General features: G+C 39.4%; 1 protein-coding gene across 5 annotated transcripts in view; it reads left to right on the forward strand.

The window, feature by feature from the left end:
- Window positions 1-23691, forward strand: part of tln2 (talin 2) — a 108776-nt gene that overhangs the window by 63526 nt on the left and 21559 nt on the right. For 3 of the 5 annotated variants that reach the window (XM_023346480.1, XM_023346490.1, XM_023346486.1), the window contains exons 13-41: window positions 1436-1619; window positions 1827-1940; window positions 2179-2287; window positions 3242-3450; window positions 3690-3788; window positions 4302-4469; window positions 4682-4976; window positions 6588-6754; window positions 7414-7542; window positions 10483-10596; window positions 10754-10867; window positions 10965-11099; window positions 11290-11418; window positions 11933-12035; window positions 12732-12940; window positions 13362-13481; window positions 14032-14229; window positions 14719-14858; window positions 15337-15430; window positions 16745-16834; window positions 16953-17075; window positions 17633-17776; window positions 18787-18972; window positions 19120-19260; window positions 19857-20038; window positions 21770-21902; window positions 22014-22115; window positions 22253-22423; window positions 22668-22814. In XM_023346480.1, the coding sequence (XP_023202248.1) occupies window positions 1436-1619; window positions 1827-1940; window positions 2179-2287; window positions 3242-3450; window positions 3690-3788; window positions 4302-4469; window positions 4682-4976; window positions 6588-6754; window positions 7414-7542; window positions 10483-10596; window positions 10754-10867; window positions 10965-11099; window positions 11290-11418; window positions 11933-12035; window positions 12732-12940; window positions 13362-13481; window positions 14032-14229; window positions 14719-14858; window positions 15337-15430; window positions 16745-16834; window positions 16953-17075; window positions 17633-17776; window positions 18787-18972; window positions 19120-19260; window positions 19857-20038; window positions 21770-21902; window positions 22014-22115; window positions 22253-22423; window positions 22668-22814 (4249 nt within the window). The remainder of the gene's footprint in view (window positions 1-1435; window positions 1620-1826; window positions 1941-2178; window positions 2288-3241; window positions 3451-3689; window positions 3789-4301; window positions 4470-4681; window positions 4977-6587; window positions 6755-7413; window positions 7543-10482; window positions 10597-10753; window positions 10868-10964; window positions 11100-11289; window positions 11419-11932; window positions 12036-12731; window positions 12941-13361; window positions 13482-14031; window positions 14230-14718; window positions 14859-15336; window positions 15431-16744; window positions 16835-16952; window positions 17076-17632; window positions 17777-18786; window positions 18973-19119; window positions 19261-19856; window positions 20039-21769; window positions 21903-22013; window positions 22116-22252; window positions 22424-22667; window positions 22815-23691) is intronic. The other 2 variants (XM_005798236.2, XM_023346496.1) reach the window with 1 other exon arrangement.

Raw genomic sequence — 23691 nt, forward strand, 5'->3', positions numbered from 1 at the left:
CAATATTTAATGTATTTTATTGGGATTTTATGTAATGGACAAACATAAAATATTTTATTAATGTGAAGTGGAAGGAAAAAAGATCCACGTGGTGGTGGATTTGTTTCTAACCCATTTCATTTTGAATCCCATTAATAAAATGTAGTGCAACTAATTGTCTTTCGAAGTCACCTGTCCTGTGAGGGTTTGTTAGAAAACAGTGAACAAACAGCATTGTAAGAAAGAAAAAAATAAACAACTGACATGGTTGACAGGTCAGTTAAAAGAGGAAGAAAACACAATTTCACATGAGAGAAATCTATGTGAGTCAAGTGGAGAATTGGAAAAATCTCATATTTGGTATTCACAGTAGTGGTGTGACAAATAAAATTTGTGAGCGGTAGCCCACCTCCTTTGCACTCTAGGAGCTTGGAAAGGGGGATAGGAGCCGGCAGCTGAGAGGAAAGCGTTTATCCCCTGCAGGATATAGCGGCAGAATGCATCAATACATAACGCCCGAATAGTTTGGATTTCCTTCCTGACTCTCCCTATTGCAAAATCTTCTAGCAGTGCCAATTCTGGGTGATGGATGCAGCAGGTCAGAGTTTGCACGGGGGACTACAAATTCTCCCACCAAGTTTGTTTTCTATATATCACAACCTTTGTGTGGAAAGTGAAGTACACCAGTTTCAGGCCCCATTTCACCTTAAAAATGATACCACTTCGCCATTTGCCGAATCAAAGTCTTTGTTCAAAAATGTCAGTTGCATTTTAGCACCAGCCATAAAAATGACACAGCAAACTTGTGGATGAAGGCGCTCTGTTTGGTTGAGACCAAGATAGAACTTTCTGACTTATATGCAAAACAATATTGGACAAGGGAAACTAACATTACCCCACATACACTAACCATACTTTGAAAGATGATGGTGGTGGAAACAACATTATGATTTCAAAATATTCAACTCCTTTCTTTTTTCTTTAGCTATATAAACTACATTGCTGTGGTCCATAGTGCATCCCCAAGAGATGTTGATTATTTAGCTAAAATTATCATGAAATGGTGAAGAGCAGGACTCAAATGCATGGAGGACGCAGGCAGGTGAAAATAAACAATTTCACTCAGGCAAGCATAATACAAAAGGAAGGGGACCAGAATATAAGAAATACTAAGTTACAGAACAAAAGCACAAGGGATCATAAACTAAGGAATGAGGTAAATGTGAAAAACAAAGCTTGACAAATCATAATACAAAGCAAAAACATAAAACCAAAGTCCCAAACATTATGACAACAACAGTTTGGACCAAAGATTAAATACATTAAAAAAAACACCAACAATGGATAATTGCTACCTTTGTTTACACTTATAACTTCTGCCTGTGTCTACCTTTTAAATCAACTTCACACTGAAAAACTATGTCACTAACCTATTTTTTTCTAAATTTATTTTTAGGTCCACAATTTTGCAACAGCAGTATAATAGGGTTGGTCGTGTGGAACATGGGTCAGTGGCTCTTCCTGGTATTATACGCTCTGGCTCCATTGGTGGCCCTGATAACTACAGTGTAGGTACAATGCCTTCTGCCCAGCAGCAAATCACCACAGGACAGATGCACAGAGGACACATGCCTCCACTAGTGAGTAGGATAACACACCTTTACATCCTTTGTTCTCTAAGTCCTGAAGAAACAAAACATCATTTGGAAGATGCAAACAATTTTCCAGGTTTGATGTGATTTGACTATTTAGACAATGATTCAGCAGCTCTTTACTTTAAGATGCACAGAAAGCCCTGATTTCATTACACAAAATATGCTTTGTCTGTGTTTTGTGTCTTCTATCAGAGTCTAGCCCAGCAGGCTCTAATGGGAACCATTAACAGCAGCATGAAGGCTGTTCAGCAGGCGCAAGCCGATCTGGGACAAGTAGATAATCTGCCTCCACTGGGCCATGACTTGGTGAGTTACACTATATTCATTCCACAGTTTTGAAGTGCACATTGGGATAGATAAATGCAGAGTGGATCTTTATTTTCGCTTCTCTTACTTTATGCCCATTTTTAAGAATCATTAGGTATTAGAGCAGACTGTAAACATTCATGATATTTTCTTTGCTAGCCTTGGGCTTGAATCACAAATGATCAAAAATCTCCTACTGTGATGAATATCTAAGACTCTTATGTTCCTCCTCCAAAAGGCATCCAGGGTCTGGGTTCAGAACAAAGTGGATGAATCAAAACATGAAATCCATTCTCAGGTTGATGCCATCACTGCTGGAACAGCTTCTGTGGTCAATCTCACAGCAGGTGAGTTCCCTGGAAAATACTAAGCACTTTAAAGGAGCTCCATTCAGTTATTTTTACTTTTTCTTAAATAGTCACATTATACCATTCTACCTGGGCAAATTTTTCGAGATAAGAATTTATGAAAGTTTCTTGTTACGACTGGCTCAGGGTCATTACAAAATTGGGAGACCATGCTGTGCTTAAGGTGCAGAAAAAGCATATATATTAACAAAAACTACAATGGAATGTGAATTTCAGTAGCAGAGGCACAATCCAATTGCTTGCAATTGGAGTATGCGTGTATATGGAAGTGCTGAGATGCATAAACAATGACAAAATCAAATGTGCGTGAGGAGAGGCGTTGAGGCCTGGCAGCAGTGCACCACACACGTCAGGAGGCAGAGTGGACTCCGAGGGCAACGACAAAGGTGGAAATGGGAAGATCTACGTATTTTGTTCTCTGAATGAACAGATCAGCCACGCCTGCACAGAGGAGGAGCACAAGGGCACCTGCAGCAAAACTCAAAAAGCCTAGGGCCGTAACATTTCCTAGGTCCGTTTTGATCAGTGACTGGGTAATGGTTTAGTTTCCTCTATTGGTATTCTGTTTCTGCTAAATAATACATCTTAATACATCTGCTCTGAAGCCCATCGCTCCCAGCTGCCCCGTGTTCTTTGGTACAATGCCAGTTTCCAGTTTTAATCTAACCTTGCCATCTGTTAGATTTCACCTAAGGTCCCCTCACCATCGAATTCAAAGTTTTTCTTCTTCACAGCCACTTCCCTTATTAGTTCCTTATCTCCATTGAGTCATTTCAAACAGGCTCTAATCATGACACTGATGTGTGTGTAAAAGCAAATGACACATGAGCTGCCCTGTGGTGAACTGAGTCAGTGCTGCAGCAGTAAATTAAGATGCACAACAAAGGCACAGGTTGATTTTTGGCTGGTTTGACGGTCGTCTCTCCGCTGCAGGTGAGCCAACAGAGACCGACTACACAGCAGTCGGCTGCGCCATCACTACCATATCCTCCAACCTCACGGAAATGTCCAGGGGCGTGAAGCTTCTTGCAGCACTGATGGAAGATGAAGTGGGAAGCGGACACAAGCTCATGGGTGCCGCCAGAATGTTGGCAGGAGCAGTGTCAGATCTGCTCAGGTCCGTGGAGCCTGCTGCCGGCGAGGTGAGGCACCCAGTGATTACTGCGCAGCTTTGAGAATCCCATCTGCAATCCCACACAATTCACACATACACAAAATGCTGATCTGCTAATTTTAACAATTTCCCAGAGAAGATGCAAGTCGGAAGCTTTTTTTTTTGCCAGGGAGGGATGTTTGATCCTGTTTTAGATCACACTGGAGTGTTTTCTGTGGGAACTGGCCAGCCACGTGTAATGAATGTGCTGATGTCACCCTTGTGCAGCCGAGACAGACGGTGCTGACTGCAGCAGGAAGCATTGGACAAGCCAGCGGGGATCTGCTCCGTCACATGGGGGAGGGCGAGACTGATGAGAAGTTCCAGGTTGGACGCCTCCCACTCACTGTTTCCATGGCTGTGTCGGCCAAACAGGAAGACACACACACCCATATTCTCTGGCCCCCTTTAAAAATGTCAATACACTCTTATGTAATTACCTCAGGCTTTATTGTTGGCCTGCCACTTTAAAACAAAGCATCAGATGGAGTGCTTTTAAAGTAAAAAGATTATACAGTGTTTAAACCCTGTAGTATTTAGCCTGTCCCTAGTAATGCTTTGTGTATTTGACAGAAATTCATGTTCTTACAACATGCTCCGCAGTTTAAATGTCTCCTTAGATATATATATACTGACAGGCTATAGTTTGATAGTCTGATAGTTTGCCTCATTCTTCTTTTGTGCGTCTAGTCTTGCTGCTTCTTGTACATTATTTATGCACAAGTCACATTACATCAGTTGAACAAAATGAACTGCAAACATTTACTTTCCTGCTCCCTTCAGTCACACGCACACAGCTGTGCTCTGTTCCTGTGAAGGACACTGATTAATATGTTGCAGGACACCCTGATGAATCTAGCCAAAGCGGTGGCCAATGCAGCTGCTATGTTAGTCCTGAAGGCCAAGAATGTGGCCCAGGTGGCCGAGGACACCATACTGCAGAACCGAGTGATTGCAGCTGCCACTCAGTGTGCCCTGTCTACCTCCCAACTGGTTGCATGCACCAAGGTAAACACTTTGATTTTTTTTTTTAATTCACTTTGCAGACTTGCAGACAGATCATTTGTGTCTGAAACAAAATAAAAATGCTTACTTTGCAAGCTTCCACAATGTGCTTGTCTGGATGATGGAAGAATAACTGTAGCTTCCTGCTTCATTGTAAAATCAATGTTGGATGTCTTGATTTGTCTGAGCTCTGCCAGCCTCTGTGTGTGGTGCAGGTGGTAAGCCCAACCATCAGCTCGCCGGTTTGTCAGGAGCAGCTTGTCGAGGCCGGGAAGCTGGTGGACCGATCGGTGGAGACCTGCGTCAAAGCTTGCCGCTCGGCCAGCAGCGACGGCGAGTTGCTGAAACAAGTTGCAGCTGCAGCTGGTGTGGTCAGCCAGGCCCTGAGTGACCTCCTCCAACACGTCCGCCACTACGCCAGCTGCGGGGAGCCCATCGGACGCTACGACCAAGCCACAGACACAATTATGAATGTGACTGAAAATATTTTCACTTCCATGGGCGATGCAGGTTAGTACCTACAGCCGTGCTGAAGGAAACAGAGTAGTCTATTTGGCTCGAGTTAATATATTTTGACTGTGTTGTGTGAAAAGCAATATCTGCAAATGATCCTGGAAAAAAACAATCCTCAGTGGATGTTCAAAGCTCAGGTTGTATGTTTTGATTTGAGTCAAGAGACTGAAGTATTTTTAAAGTGAGTCAAATTCCCAAGGGCTTGTAGTTACCATGTCATCCTAAACCACTACAAAGTTCTGAGTCTGGTTTCAATCAGAAACTGGGAGTCTTTGGCATTCAACAGGAAACACATGACTTGGGCATTGGTATGAAAGGCCAGGCGTTTTTCGTCAATAAATCAACTCTTAAAAATCCCACTAAACACAAGAGATACGCATTTTAGTGCTGAAAGGACAGGTTGATGCCATACGATTTCATATTTTGATTGTAGAGCAGCTAGACATCTACAGCGCTTTACTGGGTGAGTTATTTAGAGCATGAGGTGGGAGTTTCAGAAATGCTGCTTTTAATAACAGACATGTGGGGAGGTGTTACGTAGATCCCACAGATTTATATTTTTGCCGGAGCAGATGATGGATTAGAAACATTCTGCCACACGAGGACATAAAGGTGACAAAAATATGAACATGAAAACTATTAGGCAAAATGAGGTTTCTCGTTTTGTGACTAGAATAAAATTTCATTTAAAATATTATTAAATTTTTAGGTGTAAATAAATTTTTAAAACCTGGAGATATGAAATACACATTTATGACAAGGATAAATCTTATGTTTTTTGTCAAATTTTTTATGTATTTCAGATTTGTTTTATTTTGATTACTTTGAAATATTATTTTACAATGTCAAGTTATACATATCAAAACATGTAAAAATGTTTAAAACTAATTAGAAAATGTTCCCCAATATTTATCAACTATTCTGTTTATACATATTATTTATTTTTGATCCTAATCTCATTTGTTTGTGAGAGAAGCACAGAACTCTCACAATAATCTCCATTAATGCACACTAAAATTGATTTGATGTTCCTATTTCACCAACCAACCTAATTCTGTAGCCATGACCTGCTTTCATCAACATTCATCATTTTGTTGACATGGCAAAGTTTGTAAAAACATAGGTTATGACATTGTGTTCAAATTAGATTTACATAATTCTGAATAATTATCTTCTTTTCTCTTTACAATATATGGGATTTAGGTAAAGCCTTTATTTTTAACCTAAAGTTACCTAAGGCTTAGCATTTTGTGGTTCACATCTTATTCCCTGGTGGAATCTCATTTATTTTGCTTGAAAGAGCTGCTCTAAGTTCAATCTCAATGCGACTCATGAATCTCCTTATTTGGATGTTTCTGTGCAGGGTACTGTTTTTACTTATACAGATATCAGTGTAAATTAGCGCATGTTGGAAGATGCAGCAATAATAATCCATCGCTGTATTGATACAAATTAATGCTTTTGCTTTGGGAATCCTTGAAAATTTCTTTGTCGCAGAAAATCTTTTTTTTTTTTTGTATCCTAATTAGATCCTAAAAGATCTAACATATTAACACCTCATTCCAACAGATTAATACTGATGCAGACTTTGATTTTTGGTCTGAACAGGTGAAATGGTGCGTCAGGCTCGCGTGCTGGCCCAGGCTACCTCGGACTTAGTCAATGCCATGAGGTCAGACGCAGAGGCAGAAGTGGATGTCGACAACTCCAAGAAACTCCTTGCTGCAGCCAAACTCCTGGCGGATGCCACAGCTCGAATGGTGGAGGCTGCAAAGGTGAGTGATTGGTTCTTAAATGTTTTCTCATATTATAACACATTTAACATGAGATTATTATTATTATTATATTATTATTATTATTATTATTATTATTATTATTATTATTATTATTATTATTATTGTTGTTGTTGTTGTTGTTAATATTATTGTTATCTTTTCTACTCTTTATTTAAATTGTTATAAATTGGCTTTGAGAGAACTTAAAAACACGACTGCTGAAAGTCTGCACTTCTTTATGTTAATAGCTACTGTCTGATTTTACATCCAATATGAAAGTATGCAGAATCAGTGTCTGTTAATGAGCCCCTGGCACCATCGAGAAGGATATTATCTGGGTGAAATACCCATGCAAGAGAAGAGCAGCGTGTAGCTCGTTAATATGTTTTTGATCTGTGGCACATTAATCACCACATCACTGCCATTATCAAAGAGGAAGTGAAGATCTTGCACTGACAGTTTCCTTGGAAACTGAAAGAAGATGAAGTTAAATGTTTCTTTGCATTTATCATACAACACGTGCAGTGCAGTCAGAGTTGTTAAACTTAATATTCAAAAGGTGCTGGTGCTCATATTGTTTTCTGGATCTACAACATGCATCATTACAGTATGTGCATTTGCAGAAATATGCATAATTGTGGGGTGTTTTTTGCCCTCAGGGGGCAGCCGCGTACCCAGAGAATGAGGACCAGCAACAGAGATTAAGGGAGGCAGCCGAGGGGTTACGGGTTGCTACTAATGCCGCAGCTCAAAACGCCATAAAGAAAAAACTAGTCAATCGACTGGAGGTGAGTCAGAACTGTTATTTTCCCCCCATTTTCAAGTTGATCCACCGTAATACAGTCATCAACCTTCATCATCCATCTTCGTAATTAAGACACGTTGATATTTTCTTCCTCTTTGATATAAAACTCAGAGTAAGGTCACCTTTTTTATTTGTCTGTGTTATGTCTTTTTATCACCTCGGAGAGCTGTAAATCCTACTAATGCACTGAAGGAACTATCTGTATTAAGATCTGTGTTTAGCCCTCAATATCAGTTTGCCTCCTAATGACTACCACCCCTCTGCTCTGGAGCACCCAATGTTCAATTTCCCAGGCACATAAACTATTCATTACCCAGGGGCTGGAATCAGCCTGCTATCAGACAGGAATCTCAGCCTGACTCCTTGCATCAGATGGTCACAGTAATGGTGCCAATGGTCACCTCCATCACAGCTGCATGTAAGCTAGTTGAGGAGAATATTATTAATCTCCGAGTGTGCTTGTAACAATTATCTGTGAAACATTTAGGCAGCTCTGGAGCCCTCAGTTTTGTACTGTCAAGATAAAATGAAAGCTTCAGTGGCTGTGGAGACATGTTTACTTGTAGCCTATTGTTTTTTATTTTGATATTATGTCTAGAATGCTAAGCAAAATAAAATAAACGCACATTCGAGTCATTAAGGTACTTAGGACAGTGGTGTCAAACTTATTTTAATTTTGGGCCACATCGAGTTTATGAATGTCCTCAAACAGCTGGTTGTGGTAGATTGTTTGGGTAAAACTACTAATCAACAAACTGTTCAAATAATATAGTTTTCTCTGCATTTGATGAGTATTTCTTGAAACATATTCATATCTAACATATTTTCACATTGTTGTAATTTGACAGAATGCAAATAAAAACTACTTTGATTTGACTGCTACAATAATATTTAAGCACACAACTGTTAGCTTGAAGTGCTATTTCCATCTTAATTCAGCCAGCAAACATTCACCATCCATCTTCCATTACTGGAGTCATTCATTGTACCAAAGCTGTCTCAAGTACCTCTAATGTTCTTTTTGTAATGACACATTGTGTTCTGTAAACCGGTTATATTTTATTGTTCTTGGCTCCTCAGTCACCCAAAAAGATTTTTCTCTTTCAACCAACAATCTTTTAAAAGCTGGTCATGTTTGCATTCTCCTTCATCGTCGACATAATATCATAGTAAGAACAGGCTTCCAGCCATTTGTTTTTAGGTTGGTATGATTATATACCAAATACCTTAAATTAAATTTTAATAATTCACTGTGCATGTTTGTAATTATTATGGATTCTCCACAGAGAATTAGCTATAATCTCCCATCCACAGAGGTTCAAAGTTCTACAGGCTCACATATATGCATTTTGTCACATCTAATGATAGGATAAAGGTTTCTTAGCAAACTGCAGAAAAAATACTCTTCTTTTTCAGTGCTTACCCAGCTACTGGTTTAATTCTAAGTTAATCTTTTACCCCTGTTCTTTTAAAATATGGTATCGCTAATTTGAAATACTTTCCTGGCACAGACATAATACATAATGTATAATTTTTCAGTAACTGAAAAATTACTGAGGCCATTCTAGATGATTAATGACAGATTGGTTTATTACATAAGTAGTTTGATGTGTATTTTGGTTCACTGTGCTGTTGGAACATCCAGTTGTATCCATTTTTCAACCAATTTTTTCTTGTTTTGAGTTAGAGATGAAGAACTTGGAAGTCATCCTCTTTCTTCATTATTGAACTCACTGCTGCAGATCTTGCCAGTACGGTCCTGGTCCCCCCCGGACCGATTTATTTTCCATTAGCAAATCAGGCGCTGCTCTGCCTGGCTGTTCTCAGATTTCCATACATCAGAGGTAGTACTAGCCGGTCCAAGACTGGTACTGTCTTGTGTGAAATTTTGTTTCCCTTGTGTCGGGAGCATGCACTGCAGCCAGAGAAGTGCATGCAACCTTTTTCACAGCGCTTCCGATCAATTTCTCGGTAAAACAACTCACATAATCATGTCAAGGTTGCAACTTTCAGTTTAATTGACACCTGCTGTTCAAAAACAGCAGCAACAAAACTGTAAAATAAATAAACCTGGCCTTGTGGGATGTTTTTCTTACACAATTTTTGTGTTTGTTTTTTTTTTTTTTAAATCACCAACTTTAAAAAAAACAGCAGTCTTTTTCAACTTTTGTCATATTCACTTTAGCCTGACAAATATCAGTCAGCCACCAAACGCTGATTTGTTCACTACACACACACACACACACACATTGTGTGTATTTATATATATTTTTGTTGCTGATATAAAGGGATGGAAGCTAGCTGATTGATTGCAGGACACAAAAAATTAGACTTCATAAAAAGATGAGATTGCAGGCTTTCTGGCAAAACTGTTCTAATGTTAAATATGACACATTACTGAATGAAATGTATTTCCAGTTGCTAATATTTTTATTGTTAATGTCACTTATTGCTCTAAGATAATAAGTCCTAGCATTTGTATTAAAATATTGCTCTATGAATCTGAGATATATAAGAACATAGTTCTTCTCTTCTCAAAGGAAAGTTTAGGTTTTTTGCCCAGGAAAAAGAAGCGCTTTAAACCACTATTAAAAGCTCAAAATTTCTATGGCATTCACACTGATGATGAGTGTATGTAAACATATTGCCCACCACAGTATATGAATAGACATTAGGTAAATTAAGAAAGACTAGTGGTGATCAGTTCATGTCATAAAGAGTGGGTTGGAATTTTTCTTCTTTTTTTCCTTTCTTAAAACATTCTGGCTGAAACTCCTGATTAGATCTGAGCCTGAGCCAGAACACGGCAGTATATCACAAGATGGAGCATACATGAGTGCTCCTCTTTGCCAAGATCCTTTTTTTACTGTAGACTAAATTGTTTCGTTTCTTTTTTTTCTTTTTTTTTTTGTTCTATGAACAGATCGCTGCTAAGCAGGCAGCGGCTGCTGCAACTCAGACCATAGCAGCTGCCCAAAATGCTGCCGCTTCCAACAAAAATACTGCTTCACACCAGCAGCTTGTACACAGCTGTAAGGTACTGTCATGCAGTCTTCCTAATGCATCTTCTTTTTATGCAATGTATGTATTTTGCTGGTTTACTTTCAGAGACCTTCTTAGATTTGCAACATTTTTCTCTTGTAGTCTCATTAGTGTAGCATATAAAAATGCACAATGCATATTTTTCATTCCAGGCAGTAGCAGACAGTATTCCCCAGTTGGTGCAAGGAATGAGGAGCAGCCAGGCCCAGCCTGAGGAGCTTGGCCCTCAGCTCGCCCTCATCATGGCCAGCCAAAGCTTTTTGCAGGTAAGCATGTGACCTTTAAATTGTCAATGACCATCTAGCCTTTGCTTTTATTTACATCTTAATAATGGATTTTTATATTTCTGTCACTATCTGTCAGCCTGGAAGCAAGATGGTTGCGTCGGCAAAGTCAGCTGTGCCAACGGTGGCTGAGCAGGCTGCTGCTATGCAACTGGGCCAGTGTGCCAAGAATTTAGCAACCTGTCTGGCAGAGCTCCGGACTGCCATGCAGAAGGTATCCATAACACTGCATGAGATAACAAGATACATCTGAATGCCACAGGATATTTGCTTGCTTTTGTATTTTAATGAAACTCCACTCCTTTGATCTCATCTAGTAATATCAGCAGCATATAGCATATGATTCTGTCTGTTCTGCATAATTGAGTTTGAATGACATTTTGTTGTTTGGGTGTTATCTGAAGGCCCATGAAGCCTGTGGCCCTTTGGAGATTGACTCAGCGCTCAAGACAGTGCAGACACTAAAGAGTGAACTCCAAGATGCAAAGAGGTCTGTGATTGATGGCCAGTTAAAACCTCTTCCAGGAGAAACGGTCAGTAGATAGTGAGATACATTACAAAATTAATTTGTTCTTACTGAAATAATTTATTAAAATGACTTTAAGCGAATGTTCCTGTATATTTTGTTGGACTAATCTAGTAAGATCTCCATAAGGAGGCAAACTAGGTAAAACCATGATACTGCAGCTTTACTGTTTCACAAAGTTTGTTAACTTTGTGAAACAGATTTAAGACATTTAGCACATTTAGAGACTGAAAGGTTTCCCTATTTTTTGCAAAATTCCTCAATATGAGTTGAATTGAATTGAGAGTATGTATGAGCAAGAACGTATTTTAGTATTGACACAGATTCTCAATTGTCTAGGTCATTCTAACACATAAATATGTTTCGATCTAAACCATGGTAATACGTTGTCATTGTTGGTCAGAGTGTTTACTCATTCATTTTCCTCCATTAATGCATGAGTATTTATCTTTGACATATACTGTATGTTTTGGTCATGCATAAGCAGGTGGAACTAATGATTCACTGTGTTGCTCTTGCAGCTGGAAAAGTGTGCTCAAGATTTGGGAAGTACATCAAAGGCTGTGGGCTCCTCTATGGCCCAGCTGCTGACCTGTGCTGCTCAGGGCAATGAACATTATACAGGTAACCTCTTCTGAGCAAATACAAGATGCTCACATTTACTGCAGTTACTCGTTCCCACTTTACTCCAGCAAACCGACGAACTACAGCAAAAATAAAAGGCTAACTGGGTTATGATTATTTTTATTGTTTTCAGCAATATTTTTTTTTGTAATCTGCCTGGCTGTTGTTTCTGTTAAATGTGATTTCCTAAATCTAGGTGGAGTTTAAAGACATGTAGAGAACAGCTTTTCCAACAACGAGTGCTTCCAGGCACTGCTTCATGCTGTGGCTCAGGGTGCTGCCCGCTGCTCATTAATCTTTTCTTTTTTTACTGGATTTAACATTTCATCAGTAAATGGCTCCACTCTGCTGGTTAATGCAATTTGATGCAATTTGCTGCTGTTTTAGCTCTATGTGTAATAATTTAAGAGCACCTCCCATGTGGAGGCCGTATTTATTATACAACCTCATTAATTTAGACAGTGAGGGCATTTCGCTATCGTAGTTTTGGTCACAGTATGTTTCTACTCCCAGCTGATTTATAGGATGTTGCAACAATTGCTGTCAATAGGGAAAATAAGTATTCTTTAACACAAGGACTGCTGAAAACAGTTTTAGAAAATATAAAAAAAGACAAGTTGCACATCTACTGTCTATCCTTGCTATGTTTTATCAACATGTGATTGATTCATTTAATTATTTTCTTTTTTATTGCAGGTGTTGCCGCACGAGAAACAGCCCAGGCTTTGAGGACTTTGGCCCAAGCCGCCAGAGGTGTAGCGGCCAGCACTAAGGAGCCTCAAGCTGCAGCTGCCATGTTGGACTCGGCTCAGTATGTGATGGAAGGCTCGGCCATGCTGATCCATGAGGCCCATCAGGCTCTGGTTCATCCAGGAGATGCTGAGAGTCAGCAGAGACTGGCTCAGGTAGCACAGGTCCCAGCTATTTAGTCCCAGATGCGATATCAATGCCCCCCAGTGATTACATTGTTCTTCTCAGTCCTCTTCCCCCATATGCCGCTGATTTGTAAACATTTCTGGTTTTCCATAACAATCATCCCCTCTAAGCGTTACTATTTTCTCCCCGCTGAGTCCTTTGTTGCCTGACATTCCTCCCTTGGGAATAAAACCATTCATTTCCCACAGACCCTTCAGGAGATAAACATATTGTTTAGCATAAATCTGTGACAGCAGCAAAAATTAGTGACAGCGCTCTAAGCTCAATTTGCATTTCAGATGTTTTTTTTCCCCCCCAGTATAGCTCTGCTTTGCTCTTGGGCTTTACTGTGTAGCACATTATTAGAATGGGTAATGGCAGTCTATTCACTGATGTTGTGCTGTGTTTCAGGTAGCTAAAGCGGTGTCACACTCCCTGAATAACTGTGTGAACTGCCTACCAGGCCAGAAGGACGTCGATATGGCTCTCAGGAGCATCGGGGAAGCCAGCAAGAAGCTCCTGGTGGACTGTGTGAGTTCTGGTCAAGCTTAGAATATTATTAAAAAGCTGTTTTACTTCAGTTGTTTTTTATTCAACTCACAAAGGATTATTGTAAATAAGGGATACAGCTTGCAAGCATGTTAACTGAAAGTTGAGTTAGAGGAAAAACTGTAGTAGAAGAAGATGTACAAAAAGCAGAGATAACTGCAGATAACTGCCTTGAGTTTGCTCAAGACTTTGCCCAAACTCTTGAGCAAAGTCGACTCAAGAGTTTGGGGGAAATTTACAAGGTGTTAAATATGTATATAATGTATTTGTGTATATTGTCAGTCAAGTCAGCGTTCTCCCATCTTATTGTGTTGGTCAAAACATTGATACAACATTTCATTAGCTGTAATTCATGAAAAATAACAGAAACGAATGCTTACCACTCTGCGTGCTATAAAACTATACAATACACAAGTTTCAAATTTCGAATTGAATTCCTAATATAAGTGTGACTATTCAACCTGCATCTGTATTTTGAAATATCAATGCATTTTTGTACTGCAAATCCTAATAAACTGACCTGTCTTTGAAGCTCCCTCCCTGCAGTAAGACTTTCCAGGAGGCCCAAACTGATTTGAACCACACAGCAGCTGAACTCAACCACTCAGCAGGCGAGGTCGTCCACTCATCCCGTGGAACAAGCAGCCAGCTGGCTGCAGCCTCAGGGAAGTTCAGCCAAGACTTTGATGAGTTCCTGGATGCTGGCATTGAGATGGCAGGACACACCCAAGTAGGTTTCACAATCATGCAACTTCCTCCTCCACATTCCACTGAAATGGCTATTCAGTGGAGCGCTTAAGCATCATTGTGCTGAAAGCCTTAAATACGCAGTGTATTTTTTTATTACCTTATTAGCTAAGATATTGTTTAAGACAGTGGTTAATTGAACATTTTCACCTTATTAACTTGGGAGCACTGATAGCCTCTAACAGCGCCTACACTTTCAGATTTAATAGGATCTAGTGGTGCTCTTGTTCTGGTGATTTAACTCATTAGTTTGTAAAGATGGAGTTCAATAGGAGTTGACACAGCGTAACACCTAAGTTTGAGCCCACTATGTACAGAAAATGGTTAGTTAAGGAGATGCCATAAATACATTTATTTGACATTCTTGCCAAGATAGTAGTTTTCTAACCTGCAGATGTGGTTATTGTTTTCTGTATTTTTTTCCATCTATCATAAGAATACATGTATTCTTCTTTGTTTTGTCCCTGCTCAGAGCAAAGAGGACCAGATTCAAGTCATTGGTAATCTGAAAAACATCTCAATGGCATCAAGTAAGCTGCTACTGGCCGCCAAGTCTCTCTCTGTGGATCCAGGTGCTGCCAATGCAAAAAATCTTCTAGCTGTAGCAGCAAGGTACAATATTATTCAGAGTGAAGCTGAATCATTTCTATTGTCCACTCATGATGCGGAGTATCTAACTGGTCCTGATTGTGTAAGTTGTGATGGATACACAAAACATCTTCCTGCTGCATCTGTATGCCACTCCTACAACATGTCTGTTTGGTCTTGCTAAAGGGAGTGCATATCCTCCCCTTAGTGGAGAGAAGCCAAGCAGCTGGTCCCATTGGGCTTTTGGCCTGACTGACTCCTCTCTGTCTAATTAGGAGGATGGAAGCCTTGGCTGGAGCTTGTCTGTGCTCAGCAAGGCTGAACACAAACTCAAGACAATCTCTGTGCCCTGTGCACCGTGTTATCCGATCACAATGAGAGGCCAGCACTGCCATGCTTGAATAGGGAAGCTTAAAGCACATGTGAGGCTGTGTGTATGTGCGTGTAGTTTTCACAGGTGAGAGTTAACAGCGGATGTTTTGGGGCTGCTGGTGTGTTTCAGGGCAGTGACGGAGAGCATCAACCAGCTGATAACAATCTGCACCCAGCAAGCAGCGGGACAAAAAGAGTGTGACAACGCCTTGAGGGAGTTGGAGGTAGATGTCCCCACATTCACTTCAATTCATATCGACAAACACCAAGCTTGAGGAACAGATGTACATGTATACATTTACATTCAATGTACATTTTATGTTTGTGTCCAAGCTCACAGCAGAGAATAGAACAATATTGTAATTGCTCTGTTTTTTTCTTCTTCCTTGATAAAATTCATACTGCAGACTGAGAATTTTTGTCAGAATGCTATCACTGAGTTGCTCATGTTCTTTTCTTATAGCTTCTAAAACTTTACGTCAAAGTCTTACAAGTATAGAATCCTTTTATAGTCCTGCATCAGCTAAAGTGCACACTTCTATTTTCACCTATAGTACATTTTTGCCTGATTGCAAGAAATGCAACACCGTGAACTGAAATCTTAGCATAGGATTTAAGGCTGAATGGAATAGAAATTTACATTGCTTATTAAAAATAAAGCAAACTATTTTTATAGCATATTTTTTGGAGGAACCCTTTTCAAAGATCCCAACAATATTAAGAGTTTGATTGTGTGCTCTCATTTGTGTTCACTTAATTGTTACAAGGTGCTAATAAAAACTGGCATTTTTGCACAAAAAAACTTTGCTTTAACATCCTGAAAAATTAGCTTTTCACAAGACAGAAAATAATCGTGAAAGGGTACTTTGAGAATTTTGATGATTTCTGTAATTTTTCTGAATTTTTAAAATGTTGGGTTAATGCTGGTAGTTACTCTCTGAAGTAACTTTGCTTTATATATAACTATGATCATTGAAGCTTTCTTAATTTAGAACATTAAGATATTTGTTTTTATATTTAGTTTTTTGGGTGGCAACTATCCATTAAGTTGATGTAGGACGGACATAGTATTTTTTTTTTTGGGGTGGAGGTAAGGGTAAAGGTTTTGTTGGGAGGGACATAAGCACGCCTGAACTTACTTTGAAGGGCTTGGTTATGTTTTATTTCTGTTTCCAGTTGCAGTTATTCTTTTATCTGATATCTCTCATAGGGCCCCTGAAGAGCAGCAGTAAAAGTGGTTGCACTGTCTAAACTTTAGTATCCTAAGCATTTTACCTTATGAAGCCTGTGTTCAGTTTCTCCATGTTACTACTCAATTACCTAACTGAACATTAATTTCAACACCAATAAACTTTAATTAAAGGGACTGATTGATATAATTTATCTTTGAAGCATCATCTCATATGTGCTATTTACATTGAATGGCCATTTTAATATCTGAATTAACTGCCTGATAGATTTACAGTGGTGTTATAGCAGAAATGTTTATTGATATGTTCACAGTGGTTCAAGTTATTAACATCTCCATCTGTGCGCAGGCTGTCAGAGGTCTCCTAGGCAACCCCAACGAGCCAGTAAATGAACTCTCATACTTTGACTGCATCGAAAGCGTCATGGAGAACTCAAAAGTACTGGCGTTTAAAATGATTCAGACTGCTGTATGCTTTAATTGTCAGAGGTATTTTATGCAGCAGACAGTTTAACATCTAATTTGTCCGCTTCTTATTTATTTTTGATGTGCCTCAGGTTCTGGGAGAGTCAATGGCAGGCATTTCTCAGCACTGTAAGACAGGTGATGTTTTAGCCTTTGGAGAGAGTGTGAGTTTGGCATCCAAAGCTTTGTGTGGGCTGACAGAGGCTGCAGCACAGGTGAGATCGCGCCATCGCACCAACGCACCCTGGGTGATACCCGGCTGCTGCTGTCATTTCAGATTTTATTCTGTTTACTGTGTTTGTGGTTACATTTTCATAACTAACCAGACTGCATTGAATTATTTTTTTTTATTTTTCAAAGCCGAGCTTACATGAAAAGAACCTAAAGCATCATGACAGGGTTGAAAACACTCAAATACTATTTGGAGTCTACTGGGGAGCTTTGTATTGAGTAAATGAGACACATGCAGAGTGAGGCAGGTCTTTTTTGAAGATTTTACAGTCTGCCATCCTTAAAACTCTAAAATAGCATCCTCATGTTGTTGCCTTTTCAAGAAAGGAGCAATTTTTTGTTCACACTAGCTTTTACTGTACAAAACTTTCATATTATACTGTATGTCATATTAAACATATTAAACTTAGATTTGCATGGAAATTGTATATGGATTTGCACTCATGCATGTTAAATTTGTCTGTAATAACCATTCCAGTTTGCTGGTTAAAACTAACTCAACAAACACACTCTTAACTCTCTGTTTCTGTCAACCCTTTAGGCCTCTTACCTTGTAGCTGTTTCAGATCCTAATAGTCACTCAGGTCATGAAGGGCTAGTGGATCCTATTCAGTTTGCCCGAGCGCATCAAGCCATACAGACAGCTTGCCAGAACTTAGTGGACCCAGCCAGTAGTCCCTCACAGGTAAGATGATGCATCTTAATCTGAAAGACACCACAAAAAATATTTTCTGGCATGTGGCGGTTGCTTTATGTGCCTTTGTAAATGAGGATGACAAAATGCCTGAACTTTAACCTTTCTGACTGTGAAAAGTAAAGCACTCTAAAGACATTGCATTCATTATCTTGTTGTTTACTATTCTACTTTTACAGAGAAACATGGTGGCCTTTTGCTCTCCACTCTAAAACCTAGCTTGGCAGCATTTTGTCTTAGCACAGCCTTCAGCCATTTAAGCTACTGACAGGTCAACTGAATAAACATTGATTGTGTTGTTGCAGTGTAATTGTGTGCTTTAAGAACTTGTGTTAGGTGTTACCTTGAGATGCCCCATTATGTTAAACACTAAGCAGGAACAGACAGACTGTTGGAACAAAGAGTTCAGGACATTAAAACTGCAGTAGGTAACTTTTATAAAAATGTACTTTTTCTATATTTGTTAAAACTGTCACTATGTCCAGACAGTAGAATATGAATAAGATAATATGTGAAAACTCAAGCTCCTCTGGCTCCTTCCAGTCATCCTACTGCCATTTGCAGAAATACACCGCTCCCGGTCAGAAACAGCAAATCATAGACTGGAGGAATGTCTTGGTACTGTAGTGTCTTTCAGCACATGCAAAGCTCAAGACTGCCAATGAGCTGCAGCTGGGGACTTGACTAGCACTTGCCCTGTAAAGAGTTTATGAGACATGAGACTTGTTCCCCAGAGATTTTAGTCTTGCCTTTTAATTGGGGCAAAAGACTTGAGAGTTGACTTGGATTTCCCCCTTTAAAATATAATGATTTGGTATCCATATCTACAAGACCAACATTTTAAATAGGAACAAAATTTGGTAGTTTTAGTGGGTGACATGTGCACCACAAACCTCATGTGATTTGAAGTTATTGTTGGCATATTGTAAAGGCATTTTGATATTCCAGAGTTACCTACATTTCTAAACTTGTTTGATGTTTGCCGTTTATCTGTCCATAAGGTCCTGTCTGCAGCAACGATTGTTGCCAAGCACACCTCAGCTCTCTGTAACGCCTGCCGTCTAGCGTCTTCTAAAACCTCCAATCCTGTGGCTAGGAGGCAGTTTGTCCAGTCAGCCAAAGAGGTGGCCAACACCACAGCCAACCTCGTCAAAACCATCAAGGTCAACTCCCCAACTGATCAAAACGTTGAGTGTAAATTTGTTACAGATTATTTTTGTCTGTCTGTGGTTGGTCAAAGGAGATGGTGCAGATGTGTATGTATACTTCAATTACGTTCAATTACAAGACCAAAATAGGCAGATATATTTTCATGCAGCATTTTCTCTTTACAGGCATTAGATGGCGATTTTTCGGAGGACAATAGAAATAGGTGCCGTGTTGCCACAGCTCCACTCCTTGAGGCTGTAGAAAACCTGTCAACCTTTGCTAACAACCCTGAGTTTGCAAGCATCCCAGCTCAGATCAGTAATGAGGTATTCATGCGTTGTAATGATCCTTTGCAATGGACCATTCTTCATTATGTTGTTTTAATGGTTATAGATGCAAATGAGAAAACCAAACAGAAATGAAGAAATATCTTTTATGGAATTCTTTATTTACTTAGTATTATGTATTTAGTGATAACTTTCTTCCTATAAGGCAGCTCTTCACAAAAGTAGAGAATTTGACCAGAGATTACGTTTTGTCTTTCTTTCTCTTTCACTGTCAAAATTAGATCCAAGATGGATTTTGGTTTTCCATTTTAGCAGTGCAGTGCTTGCACCTTTCTCTAAACGCTTTATGGCTGTAATCTGTTGGAGGGCAGCGTTTAACAGCAATTGCTCTCACCACAGCTGCTATAATCTTCAGCTTGTTAATCTAATTGTCAAGGGAGGTTTTGGCTCCTATCATAAAGACTAAAGGTGTTAGTCTCTACGTCTGTGTAAAGCCGCCTTTCTAATCTCATCCCTCCATTTGATTGCACGTTTGATCTCTCTAAGGTAGTCAGAGAATATTAACAACTCTGTCGGAGCAACATGGCTAGCTGCTGGCTGTTGATTCACTCACACAAATCCTTTCATGTCTCCAGGGCTCGGTGGCACAGGAGCCTATAGTACGCTCGGCCCGCTCCATGCTTGATAGCTCCACTTACCTCATAGAAACGGCCCGCTCGCTGGTCCTCAACCCCAAAGACCCCCCCACATGGTCCATTCTGGCAGGCCACTCCAGGACGGTTTCTGACTCCATTAAAAGTCTCATCACATCGATCAGGTTAGTAGAATCCTACTCGCCATATGTTTCTGCACAATTATCCTGGATCAAGGATTTTAGAAATGAACTCATAGCTGGAGAAAACAATCCCATTCTGGAACTACAGGACGTGCTTCCTGATATCTATTCAAGTTTGCAGTAAATTGCTGTTCTCAATTTATAGTAACCATAATACCAACTGCTTTGTACTAGGTTAATTAGCTGCAATAAATCTCCCCATGTGCTCCACCCATCCTGTTGACTTCAGTCGGATGACTGGTCATCAGCTGGTCATCAACTGGCTGACTGGATGATAACCTATATAAAAGAATAGGTTATCATTTCAAAAAGTGCTTTTTACATCATTACGGGATGAGAAATAATGGCACTTTTTCCATTTAGAAATGTTTTACATATGATTGTACGCCGGTTGCCTCTTAACCTCTTAGTGATGACTCCTGTCTGTCTCCACTCCTGGCAGGAAAAGCTTGATTACAGAATAAACAGAAGTGGGTTAATCAGTAAGCTTGTGCTATCATGTAAGGAGGGAAATAGATTTTTCTTTTGTGAGAATACAGGTATTAATTTTTCAAACCTGAAAAAAATGTATACAGTGTATAGCAAAAATGTTAGAATACTTTGCGCTTTTTATGTTTTGTTGCACCATAATGACAGATTTCAGTGTGTTTTATTTTGAATGTTATTTAAAAGATAAGCACAAATCAGTGCATAGTTTTAATTCAGTTCTTCTGATTCAGTAATAAGAGAACACATTTCTCTGCAGTTACCAGCAGAAATCACATTGGCACATGTAGACATTGAAATTGCAAAAATTCTTGTCAGAAATGCTCAAATTCAGTCACATTAGTTGAAGAGCATCTCTAAACTTCAATTTTCAACTCTTTATACAGAATCTGAATTCCAATTCAGGCTTTGACTGCTCCTTTCTTGCATATAAGTATCTACTTATCAGCTTCCTTGTCCTGGCTAAAGAGAAGCATCTCCACAGGATGATTCCCACATGTAATGTTGTACATTTTGTCCAAAAAGATCAGCTTATATCACATGTTGGTTTTGCCCCAACATAGCATATCCCCAAAAAATTTCCATTCCAAGGACTTTTCTTCAAACACCAACTGACTTTTGGCTTAGTTATTTATAAACGTCAGGATTGTGAGCCACACAAATAATTGATGACAGACTATCCTATCTGAGCTTTAGATCTCTGCAGTTGCTCCACCATTACCATGGGGCTCTAGTTAATTGCTTTATAAGCTAACTTCTCCTCAGTTTCAACCCTGACCTATCTGATGTGTTCCTCTGACTTTATGATGTTGTGTGTTCACTAGTGTTCTCTAACAAATCACAAAAAATATGGATTTATACTAAGTTTAAATGATACACATTTACACACGTTTCACTTATTAGCAGTTTTTTGAGTGTACTGGCTTTTATTAATGAATATCAGAACATAAGAGGCTTAATACTAATGCATGCCACACTTTTAAGTTTGTTATTTGTGGAAAAAATGAAAAGCATGTTCTGCACCAGTTTGGGTTGGTTCATCATATGTAATTCTAACAACATGCATAGAATTTGTGGTTCTACTGTAACATTATGTGAAAAGGCCCAAGAGGTATGAACACTTTTTTTGTAGGGTATAGTAAGCCAGCTTTTCTTTTTTACTTTGTCTTTTTTTTATCAAAGGCATATAAATCTTTTGCATATATATTTGCATATTTCTGGTGACAGGGACAAGGCTCCAGGGCAGAGGGAGTGCGATTACTCCATTGATAACATCAATAAATGTATCCGAGATATTGAGCAAGCCTCCCTGGCTGCAGTTGGGCAGACACTGCCCTGTAGAGATGATATCTCCATGGAGGTGAGTGCACATACCCCATCAGCTGTGCCCTGTTTAAGAGAAATAACTGGGGATCTGTTAGCTTTTCTGTTGTGGCTTCAGCTGTAATTATCTGCTGGTGTGACTCAACAGGCACTCCAGGAGCAGCTGACATCCTCTGTGCAAGAGATCGGTCATCTGATTGATCCTGTCTCCACAGCAGCCCGAGGCGAAGCTGCCCAACTGGGACACAAGGTGCTCTTGTCTGACCGTGTAGCTCTTCATCCCCTTTGGATTCAGAACAAAAGCCCATTACAGCCGGGGTTTTCTTTTCTATTTTTGTTCTTCAATCCTTTTCTTTTCTTACATATCTCTTAAACACATTCCTGCAGGTGACTCAGCTGGCTGGTTACTTTGATCCACTCATTGTGGCATCAGTGGGCTTAGTCTCGAAACTGCAAGACCACCAACAGCAGATGACCATCCTGGATCAAACCAAAACGTTGTCCGAGTCTGCCCTTCAGATGCTCTATGCTGCCAAAGAAGGCGGAGGAAACCCAAAGGTGCACAGTTGCTTCTAATAGTCTTTTACTGTAAATGATGTGCATTTCAGATAAAGACGGCATAGTTAATGAAATATGAATTAGCTAATTTAAGATTCATTTTGCTTAAAATAATTTGATGCCCTACATTTAATAATTATATATAGTAAATGTTCTGTGGTAAGACACCAGCCAGAGTACGACACAGAATAGTTAGTTAGAAACAACTAAGACAAGCAATCCTGATCAGTCTTTTCCTCCCCAGGCATCCCACACTCATGATGCCATCTCTGAGGCTGCACAACTGATGAAGGAGGCTGTGGACGACATCATGGTGACTTTGAATGAGGCAGCGAGCGAGGTTGGCATGGTCGGGGGCATGGTGGAGTCTATTGCTGAGTCCATTGGCAGGGTGAGTAAGGGCATCTTTTGTTCCAACTGTGCACTTCTATTTCATTTGTCTATTTGAAGTGGGCCAAGTCATTGTCTTTATTCAGTCCCTAAAATTTGGCTTTTATAGTATAGAGATCTTGCCTAAATTTAGCCTAATCCTAACCATATACTGTATATAGATATTGACAGTCAGGCTTAGTTTACCTATTTTGACTAATCTCAGCTATATTTACAGGCACATCTCAATAAATTAGAGTATCATTGAAAAGTTGTTTTTTTTATTTCATCGGATTCAAATTCAGTAGAAGATGCTTTACACATAAAGTGATGTATTCGAAAAGTCTATTTCTGTTCATTTTGATGAATATGGTTTACAGCTTATAAAAACTAAATTTATGTTTCTCAGAGAATTCAAATATTACATAATACCAATTTTAATAAACATGTAGAGAATCCAAGATGCTCGAGGTCCACTGTGATGTTTCAACAGTCAGTTTCTAATTTGTCAGAAGGGTGACTGAGGTTTACCCCGGGTAAATCATTTTGTGGGAAGTGTTCTGAGGTGGTGTCTTTGTTAGCAATTATCATTATGATACAGATTTGAATCCACTGGTGATGTGAGCTAAGACTCGTCCTGCAGGTACATCAATATGTTGACAATGGGGTTAATAATTGAAAGTGATCTGCACGTCCGCATAGGCCTGGATCAGATATTTACCTCTTTATTTGTTTTCTTGTAAAAGCTGTGTTAATTAAAGAACTGTAAATCTGTGATCTTATCTTTTAGCGGCATTTTATTTATTTATAAACAATCTGAACCGCCTGCTGCTTTCCACTTTTCAGAGGAAGACTTGCATTGGTAAAGACAAACTATTTATTAATGACATTTCCAATGG

Source organism: Xiphophorus maculatus, chromosome 2 (assembly GCF_002775205.1).
Source record: "Xiphophorus maculatus strain JP 163 A chromosome 2, X_maculatus-5.0-male, whole genome shotgun sequence".
Lineage (NCBI taxonomy): Eukaryota > Metazoa > Chordata > Actinopteri > Cyprinodontiformes > Poeciliidae > Xiphophorus > Xiphophorus maculatus.